The sequence below is a fragment of the Stylophora pistillata genome, chromosome 10 (assembly GCF_964205215.1).
Source record: "Stylophora pistillata chromosome 10, jaStyPist1.2, whole genome shotgun sequence".
NCBI classification, from domain to species: Eukaryota; Metazoa; Cnidaria; class Anthozoa; order Scleractinia; family Pocilloporidae; genus Stylophora; species Stylophora pistillata.
The window spans coordinates 25,488,050-25,496,500 of NC_142528.1; the positions used below are offsets into that span (position 1 = coordinate 25,488,050).

Sequence of the window (8,451 nt, forward strand, 5' to 3'; positions counted from 1 at the left end):
GGTTTCTGTTAATGAGAGCATGCTCTGTAGAATACTTTTGTTCCCAATCAAACTCTCTGTTTTATTTTATCACTCTGAGGTAACAAAAGCACATGAGCGTGAGCCATGTCTAATTTTTTCATTAAAACATAACATGTCTCTTACTGATAAGTAGCATGTTCAAAACTCAAGGTCACTGGACAATAACTTTGGTTTCAAAGTTGACCATGACAAGGAACCTTTTTTTTTTTTTATTGTAAAGGGCATAACTGTAACTATTTTTCAATTATGTCAACTGTTGCCTTCAATTTCATCATCTGAAGAAGAATCATACGCAGAAATAAGCGAGATGCTTCCGGATTCATTCTTCCTTTCCTTAATTGTCCCATGCCCTGGATGTTTTGAATGCGACATTTCATTTGCTCTGTTAAGTGATGCCTGCTGTTTGGACCACTGAATAAGATCTGAAAGTGTCTTTGGTGGTGACTTTCTCATTGTATTGTATCCTGTCCCTTGACTGGTTTCAGTCAACTGAGCTGGCTGTATGTCATATTTCATATCTGTACCTGTGTTTGGCTCGTAGTACTGATAATCTGTATCCGGATAGTAACCAACTGCTTCTCCACTCTCCTTAAGGGCACGATCTATGTTACGACGTTTCTGTGGGAAAGAGTTATCCTTAACATTATCATGCTGTGGAAGTCTAAGTGGTCCATCGTAGTCTTCCAGTATCGCAGAAGCAAGTCTGTCTTTGCTGTTCTCAATTTTACGCTTCTTAACCCACGGGTTTGGGTCTTCTGTAGCCCAACGTATATTCAGAATCTCGTTGTTATCAAGAGCTTGACTTTGCATAGCCTCTTTGGCAAATTCGGCGTTAGAGCGGTTTTTGTAGCGAACAAACGCGACACCTTTTGATTGTAACACCCTAACGTTATCGATCTCCCCCCACTCTTTGAAATGCCTATAAACAATCGATTGAAGGTTGGACGTTACCGATATTCCACCGACATAAAGGGTCTTTGCGGTTTGTTCGTCCGCAGAAAATGAACCAACACCACTCTGATCATCTCTTACGTGTTCGTGTCTTTCCCTACCGAAGCAGTCTCTTGTGGTGTCTAAAGTTGATTCAAACTCATCTGACGGTAGATTGTGGATCCAGGAACACTCATGTCCTAACGGACAACACCCTCTCGAAAACTTTACGCAAATATATGTACCATCCCATTGTCTTAAACTTCCTTTTGTGGTTCCACTGTCTTCTGTGATACTGCATCGAGTGGAAGCTGGAATTCTCTCTCGAAAATGACCTCTTTCTCCTACTTTCTTATTATACCAAATGTTGTATATCTTTTCGGGAAATTTTTCAGATCTCTGAGGACCAACCGGCTGAGAAATTTGCTTCCTTGCTTTTCGCGTATTTGCCAGTAAATTTGCTACCGCCGCCATCTTGAATCTATCCGTGAAAGGACTGGGGTACACACTAGATCAAAATCTCGTGCCGGACCTCTTTGGCATTTTTTTCAAAATGGCCGATTTGAAAATGCTGTGACTTGATCGAGGGAAAGGAATTTCGCGAAAACCTTATGAGCAGTTTAAGATCAAAGGTAGGAACATAAGAACAGTAACCCAAATTTGGAACATTTTAAACAGTTTCGATCTGGTAAGCAATATATTTGTCTCGTTCTGGGTTTTGAAAGATGTGTTTCTTAATGTTAAATTTAATTTAGAAAAATGTTTTTAACTTGATGTTGGCAAGTGAACTAAAACTGGGATTAAGACCTGCAACCACAATTTTTGTGTGAGGGAGGGGATGGTAGAGTACTTGAATCTCCAGTTGGTGCGCTATTGAAATGCAGTAACCCTTATCCTGCAATGAATCGAACCATGGTCAGGTGCATTTATTACCTCCATAATTTTCCAGACTAGTTACCAACAGAACTTTCACACCCAAACATCAGTATGCATATTCTCCATACTGTTCTAGATACGTTTCCAATGGTGCTGATAAGGAGGATATGTTTAATAATCAAGAGACTCCTCAGGGTAGCTTAATGTTTGATTCAGGGGTGATGTTGTAAGAAAAAAAAAAATTAACGGTAGATGCTAGTCACTCTTAGAGATTTAAGGATCAAAGTAACGTCACCGACATGGAATAGATCAAAGGATCTCCTTGATTGGGAAATCATGCAACAAAATGTCCTGTAATCCCTCTCATTTTTTTTTTTTTTTTCTTGGCACCATTTCACCAGGTGTTGTCTTGCTACCGTTCACTTCACAGAACGCGGCTAAAAGTCTTCAGGGATGACAGTTTTGCTTTAGAAGCTGGAAAGCAGAGGATAAGAACTGAATTTCTAAAGCACAAAAATGAGACTGATCCTGCAAAAATTGCTGACCTTATACAAATGGCAGAGGGTGCCGAGAAGGTCCTGAGGTGTAATATTGTGCAAGGTGTACAAACTGACAAAGGGACATTCCGTTTGAGGATTACTGGGGATACTGAACTTCAAAATAATGCTCCACGTCCATGCAAAAAAGAAAAGTGAATGTGTTTGTGAATATGCTGGTATCCAGTGTTGGTATTAATTAGCATTAAGTTGGTGTCACATCACTGTTGTTTTTGATTAGTCTAACTTGGCTTGATGTGGGAGATACCTTGAAGTTGTCATTGAACTTATATTCAAAATGAGCCGCTCTTTTTTTAAAATAAACTTAAAATTTGACCACGTATTCCTTGCCCGTGTACAGTGCATAGATTTGGTTTGATTGTTGAAAAATTTCTGTATTTTCATGTCTGTATGAGGCAATCATCCTCAGAAATGAAGTCATGAAGTAGCTCTCTTGGACATGAGATAAAACTGACAATTATTTTAAAAAAATCTTTACATTTAATGAAATATTGAGCTTGTGGGGACTGAAGTGTCATTTTCCAACTGTTCCTCAACTTTAGTAGCAGTAATAAATGTTTAAGATAATTTCTTTATTGTTGATTAGGCTATTGTAACATTTCTCAGGGATATTTTCTTATTTGAGTTTCTGCTGTGATTTCTTTTAGTTCAAACCACATAAACTCAGCTACAACTATCAATTACAACTTTGGATACAATGTATATATGAAGTTCATATATTTTGAACTGCGGTATTAAATACGTATGGTGCACGATCCTCGCAGTAGAGAGGATACGTAATTACAACTTTGTAATCTTCCATCTCGACTTCACCCTTTTCATCCGTGATTACACATCAATCTCTTTATTTTCATTCTAATTTTGATTACCAACCGCATTTAATTAAACCGTGATTTCTACTGTGCATTTGTATTGTCTTCTCCACTATAGAAATCAGAACAATAGTTTTATCATATGATTCAGATTTGACAAACAGACAGACAGACCTTATGGTCTTGATCAGATAAAAAGGACCTTGGGTTTTTGGATTGGAGTGAATGTGTGATCTTGTTTTTGGAACCGATGATTAAAGAAGATTTTATTGTTTGAAGACTGAATCAGATTTGAGCACAATTATTTACATAACCTTTGGAGGTTACAGTCGTGTCACATTGGGAATTATTTTTTTTGACATGTGTAATTGAGTTGAAGTCTTTTCTTTTTCAATTCAATCAGTCAACAAAAATTAGAAATAAAATTAAAAACTGCAAACTTTGAATATCAAGAGCAGCTCTAGAAGAGGCTCTACTGGTGATGTAAGCTGTATGAATGACATTCCGGTTACACTGCTGGGTGAGATCCACTATTTTGTACATTCTCTTCTTTGTTATCTTTGGCTCCAGTTCTGTCATCATCTTGTTCTTTTGCAAACTCGAAAAAAACCTGAGGATATCATTATAGTTGATAGTCAGCAGTTTGATTGGTCAGTTATCACTTGAAACAAGTGTAATGTATACATCTTATTAGATGTTTTGTTATGTGGTATCGCTGAGTATTTTTATGAGTTGTGCTGTATTTTGATGAGCTGGTAGGGCGAGTCAAAGTACAAACAACATTGGGGAGGGATTTGCCAGGGTCTAGCACAAATAATGCCAGATCCCTAGCAGACATGTTACACCAGAAAGAAGTCTGCTTGGGGTCGCTTTACTCCAATATGTTGATCGAAAAGGAGCAAGAAAAATTTAATACCTGTTCCAATGAAGACTGACTGAAACTGTACTCCTCTATCCCGATGTCTTCCTTACCTATTAAAACATACAGCTATACTCAGTGAATGAATATGCTATCAAGCTGTTACTGCTCTTAGTAATATTGATCTTTTCCTCGAGAGCCAAGCACTTTATAGAACAGGCACAATAAGTCATAGCTTTAGTAGCATTACTATGAGATTCTACTAATCTCCTGAAAGCTACTTGTGTGGTACCCTTCGGTAGCACTGCTCGAACTTTTGTGTAAAAAGTAGATTAACTGTCCTGTCCAATTTAATTCAGGGTTTTTTCCCAACACTGTTCATGTTAATGAACAAAATGACTTCTAGGCAGTCAATGTTTCAAGTGCAGGCTCACAAGGAGTATTGCAACTCTGCTACAGCTGGCTTCTTTAAGTTCTTAGTCCTTTGCGCTCTAACATCAATAAGCATATCTTAAATTGTTATCTTTACACATGACAAGGACAGTTAATTTTGTTTAACACCCAAGAGCTTCTTTAGCTGGTGATCATTTCCTCTATTCTTGCGAACTTAATGTTTTATTCTAGATTATTATATGGCTGTGTCTCACAAGGACTGGGAACTACCAAACTCACAAATTTGATTGGCTGAAATCAATATTGAAAGTGATTTGGATATATCAACAAAGTTGAAATGGTAAATTGGCCACCGTAATGATTACAAAAGCTGACGTTTCGAGCGTTAGCCCTTCGCTCCGACCAAGGGCTAACGCTCAAAATGTCAGCTTTTGTAATCGTTACGGTAGCCAATTTACCATTTCAACTTTGTTGATATATCCAAATTATTTCATTACCCCCACTGATGCAGCCCCAAACAGTTTCTTTAGAAACTATCAGCCTTTATTCAATTGAATATTGAAAGTGGTCTAAATTTTCCCATCTAGACCGGTCTAGAAAAAAAGGTACAAAGAATATAAAAAATTGACATATAAGACAGCCATATAATAAACATCTTATTAACCAAGCTAGGTCAGTCTGTATGGGAGAATCTTGACCGCGGTTGCTGGTACAGACCTCACTGCGTTCGGTCTGTACTGGCGACCTCGGTCAAGATTCTCCCATACAGACCTCCCACTGGGTTAATAAGAACTAACTATAATAATAATAGTGATATTGTATGGAGGAATTAGATGCTAGTCACTCTCAGGAGTCAAAGGGTTAAGCAGTTTGGTAGCTTCTGTTCCTCGGCAGCCCTAAGCACTTTTGTACTGATCTGTTTTTCAAGAGTCCCGGCTGCTGCACAACCTATACCTCTTCCTTGATGTTTTCCATTCAGATCTAATTAACAATGACAGATGCCTGAAATAGGGGCTTATGACTGGGTTGTGGGAATTCAGCAGCCATGAGGACTGTATTTTATCCGGGGTCTTTTGGCCATAGTGGAAGACCCTGGATATCCCAGGCTCCCTCTTTCCAATTAGCAATGTTGATGAATGCTATCAAGCACATCCAATCCTTAGAGATAGATACCATACCTTTTTCAAGCTTATTAAAGATGACTGATAGTGCCCCAACACCTTCTTTTGGAACCTTGTATATCACTCTTCCACCAAACACTTCAGATTGAGTGGCACCTGGAAGTAGCTTGATAACATAGTCGTGTAATTGTTCCATTGAATCTTCTAGCAATGGACCCCAGGTGTGGGTTTGCTTCAGTTTTAATTCCAGGGTGTAACCACTCCCATAAATGCTCTTTAGATGTTGTGTTGTACCAAGACACCTGAAAACACAAGAAGTTGGGTAATTAGTTGAGACAAAGGTTTAAGGTATAACAACTCTTCCTCATAAAAAAAAGGCATTTGTTTGAGGTATAACTTACTTGAGTTGGCCTTTGACCATGATACCAACTCGTGAGCACAAAGCATCTGCCTCCTCCATGGAGTGTGTTGTTAGCACAGCCCCTCGTTTACCATGGACATTTCTGCTAATGGTGTTCCTGATAGTGGGAGAGGAAAACAAGCAGAAACTTAGATACAACAAACAGCTGCATAACTTGTTACATTTATGTGAGTGTGTTTAGAAAAGGTGATAAGGCCTCGCTGAAATGTTCAAAGCAGTAAAAGATACTAATTAACACTTGCACTAAGGAAACATAATATTTTGTGAGATGAGGGCTAACCTAGTTGTCGCCAGAAAATGGTTTGTCACAAAAGATTACAAGCTAAACCAAGAGCAGCAAGTGGTTTCTCTAACTTACAATTAACCCTCTGACCCCAGACAGTGACTTGCATCTAATTTCCTTTCAAAGTCATTCCTGAACAACACATTAGCGTAGTGAGAATAAAAGAAATAATCACCAGCTAATAATTGTTGACCAAATCTCTCTTGTCAGTACATTTACTTAGGAAATGCATAGAGAACTGTATGGAGAACATCTATACTGATGTTAGGTAGTAAAAGATTAAACACGATGGATCTGATACTGTTCATGCAGTCAGCCTCACCATAAGAAACGTCTGGCAGAAGGGTCCATGCCTTTGGAGGGTTCATCAAGCAACAACAGCTGTGGGTCCCCCAGCATTGCTATGGCAAAACTGACCTATAAGAACAAGAGATATAAAGCATAAGTATAAATCTACTTTCTATAAAATTGTTGCGATCTGATTGGCTTTGAGTGGAGAACAGTGGATTTGCTTCATATTTCTCACTTGTACAGCCAGCCTCATAACAACATGGAGTACTAAACTCATACCCTCTGAGCAACAGTACATTACAAGACATGTAAATAATAACTAAAAAAACTATCAATAAATTAAGGAAACACCTGAAATAAAATTTGTCTAACATGCATTCAGCCAAATACTGACCTTTCGTTTTGTTCCTCCTGAAAGATCTCGAGTCCTCTTCTTAGCATGTTCAGTAATCCTTAAAGCGGACAAATAGCTATAAAAATAGATGGAAAAATTATCAGGTCAGCAGAGGTAAAGAACCAGGTAAATAAAAAGAGCACTTTCTGAATTTGCTAATGAATGATTTGATTTTAGACTCAGATATCTTCCTTCGCCAATACCTTACAGTCGGAAAGAAAAATTTTGCACTTCTATGACAGGAAAGTTTGCCAAAGATTGTAGTCTGTCTGCAAACTGAACTTACTGTTCAACCACCCGTTTGACCTCTCCCCAAGGCACACCACATATCCTGGCAAAAGCCTCAAGGTGTTCTTGCAATGTTATCATTGGCCAGAGTACATCTTCCTGAGGGCAAAATCCCATGTGTTGAAATGCCTCATGGGACTGTTTTCTGACATCCAAACCTGCTACATAGACCTAGAGCAAAGAAGGGCAAACAAAATCTTAGTTTTTAATATATATATGTGGCTGATTTAAAAGCAAAATTTTTCATACTTAATGCCACATTGGGACCACATATCAGAGGCCAAATCACCTCAGTGTTGCAAAACCAGAACAAAGTAAATTATAAAAAAAACCTATTCAGGATGGTTTTAACAAAGATTCAAGAAGAGGTCAAAGTAAAAACAAAAAAAACTATTTTGATACACAGTTGCTTTAAGATTTATATCAGAATATCATGGATTGAGTTGCTTATAATACCTTTCCTCTTGTTGGTGGAATGTCTGCTATGACCATGTTCAGGGAGGTTGTCTTGCCAGCTCCATTTGGACCAAGAAGTCCAAAAACTTCTCCTTGCTCAACACCAAGGTACAAATCTTTGACAACTGTTTTGGCCTTCTTTCCTGAGCCAAATGTCTTCCATAATCCCTAGGCAAACACAAACAATACCAAAAAGCTTGAACTTTGTCAATAAAAGCAACACTTTCAATGATAATTTTTGGGTGCAAGTCTACTTAACCCTTTTACCCAGAGATCAAGGCCATGAGAATAAAGGAAATGATCACCCACTGATTGTTAAACAAATTCTTGAAACTAGCACTTTGAGAAACATAAAGAGAACAGTATGGAGAATATGCATGCTGATGTTAGGGTGCAAAGGGTTAATTCTTACCTGTGTGGTACAATTGTTCAGATAAAGGGGAACCCTTGAAAAGAAGCTCACAGCTGACTTTTATGAGAAATCAAAACTGACTGATGGCACCACAGGTGGCCCAGGCTCTGTCACAGGCTCTGTCACAGGCTCTTTCACAATGGATTATTATAGAGTTTGTATAGTGCTTTAGTTGGACTTGCTTTTGAGCTCCATGAATTTAAAGTTGTGTGAAATAATCAAAGAAATAAAGTCTTACCTTCATATAGAGTAGTCTGTGCTATTCTTGTCACGATTTGAGGCCGTTTTGCTGTGTTTCAGCTTAATGTCCTAAAATCGCGACAAGAACAGCACAGAC

General features: G+C 38.2%; 3 protein-coding genes across 5 annotated transcripts in view; 1 reads left to right on the forward strand and 2 right to left on the reverse strand.

Annotated features, from left to right (window-relative positions):
* Positions 1–257: 257 nt before the first annotated feature.
* On the reverse strand, positions 258–1,445 carry LOC111322992 (uncharacterized). Its single transcript, XM_022926242.2, has one exon. It carries the CDS (start codon positions 1,423–1,425, stop codon positions 271–273), a length of 1,155 nt encoding a protein of 384 aa, XP_022781977.1. The 5' UTR covers positions 1,426–1,445; the 3' UTR covers positions 258–270.
* LOC148722399 (complex III assembly factor LYRM7-like) lies at positions 1,437–3,288 on the forward strand. Its single transcript, XM_088736220.1, has 2 exons — positions 1,437–1,583; positions 2,229–3,288. The coding sequence occupies exons 1-2, from the start codon at positions 1,563–1,565 to the stop codon at positions 2,520–2,522; spliced, it is 315 nt and encodes a 104-aa protein (XP_088592346.1). The 5' UTR covers positions 1,437–1,562; the 3' UTR covers positions 2,523–3,288.
* Positions 2,936–8,451, reverse strand: part of LOC111322990 (cholesterol transporter ABCA5) — a 28,081-nt gene continuing 22,565 nt past the window's right edge. For 2 of the 3 annotated variants that reach the window (XM_022926239.2, XM_088736215.1), the window contains exons 21-28: positions 7,703–7,870; positions 7,245–7,417; positions 6,959–7,034; positions 6,596–6,690; positions 5,971–6,087; positions 5,627–5,871; positions 4,113–4,168; positions 2,936–3,806 (exon numbers count right to left, since the gene is read on the reverse strand). In XM_022926239.2, the coding sequence (XP_022781974.2) occupies positions 3,705–3,806; positions 4,113–4,168; positions 5,627–5,871; positions 5,971–6,087; positions 6,596–6,690; positions 6,959–7,034; positions 7,245–7,417; positions 7,703–7,870 (1,032 nt within the window). In that variant the 3' untranslated portion in view covers positions 2,936–3,704. The remainder of the gene's footprint in view (positions 3,807–4,112; positions 4,169–5,626; positions 5,872–5,970; positions 6,088–6,595; positions 6,691–6,958; positions 7,035–7,244; positions 7,418–7,702; positions 7,871–8,451) is intronic. The other variant, XM_088736214.1, reaches the window with a different exon arrangement.